The sequence below is a fragment of the Brassica oleracea genome, unplaced genomic scaffold, assembly GCF_000695525.1.
Source record: "Brassica oleracea var. oleracea cultivar TO1000 unplaced genomic scaffold, BOL UnpScaffold08160, whole genome shotgun sequence".
NCBI lineage: Eukaryota > Viridiplantae > Streptophyta > Magnoliopsida > Brassicales > Brassicaceae > Brassica > Brassica oleracea.
In genome coordinates, this window is record NW_013624681.1 from 1 (window position 1) to 654 (window position 654).

Here is a 654-nt window from a genome sequence, read left to right on the forward strand (position 1 = left end):
ACATCACATTACCTAGCGTCTATAATCGACATGGTGATCTGGTTCACTGTGCAAGATTCACGGTCTCGCTGTTTACTCCAAGTCGAATAATTTCCTATGACGCAATAACCTGGCGGTTTAGGTTGAGGAATATCTGCTGCTTCGCTTTCCAGCATGAAAACAACAGCCGACATAATTGGTCTATCATCTGGACGGGCTTGAACACACAAGAGGCCAATTTGTAAACACCTTTGGATATCACGTGGCCTGAACGTTGGTGAGGAAGAATCTATGATGACCGTGTCTACAATCTCTAGACCTTGACCTTCTTTCCAATTCCTCCACACCTGGTGCATAAACGTTTAATCTATTCTTAAGTGATATCTTCAGATATTTTGAGTGTGCGTGCAACACAATCAAGTTAAAGAGGTTTCAAGCTTACACAATCGAGAAGATTGTTGTCACGGCCCGAGTTGTTGAATCCTTTATTCCTCTTGCCACTTATAATTTCAAGAAGCAAGACTCCAAAACTAAAGACATCTGACTTCATAGAGAATATCCCTTCCATAGCGTATTCTGGGGACATGTAGCCGCTGCGTAGAAAATATAGCTATCAGGTTTTAAGCTGTGTTTGGGTAGCTCTTAATTGCTTCAAAAATGTGATGATGTTTTTTT

At 41.1% G+C, this 654-nt stretch overlaps 1 protein-coding gene across 1 annotated transcript; it reads right to left on the bottom strand.

Moving 5' to 3' along the window:
• On the bottom strand, positions 1–588 carry LOC106322149 (receptor-like serine/threonine-protein kinase SD1-8). Its single transcript, XM_013760297.1, has 2 exons — positions 422–588; positions 1–326 (listed from the first exon to the last, which is right to left on the bottom strand). The coding sequence occupies exons 1-2, from the start codon at positions 563–565 to the stop codon at positions 9–11; spliced, it is 462 nt and encodes a 153-aa protein (XP_013615751.1). The 5' UTR covers positions 566–588; the 3' UTR covers positions 1–8.
• Between the last annotated feature and the right edge of the window lie 66 nt (positions 589–654).

Bases quoted from the DNA above. Each gene is read 5' to 3' on its own strand.
- LOC106322149 (XM_013760297.1), bottom strand. From the start codon at position 565: ATGTCCCCAGAATACGCTATGGAAGGGATATTCTCTATGAAGTCAGAT. The intron at 327-421 runs GTAAGCTTGAAA...TTTATGCACCAG, and splicing joins ACAACAATCTTCTCGATTGT to GTGTGGAGGAATTGGAAAGA.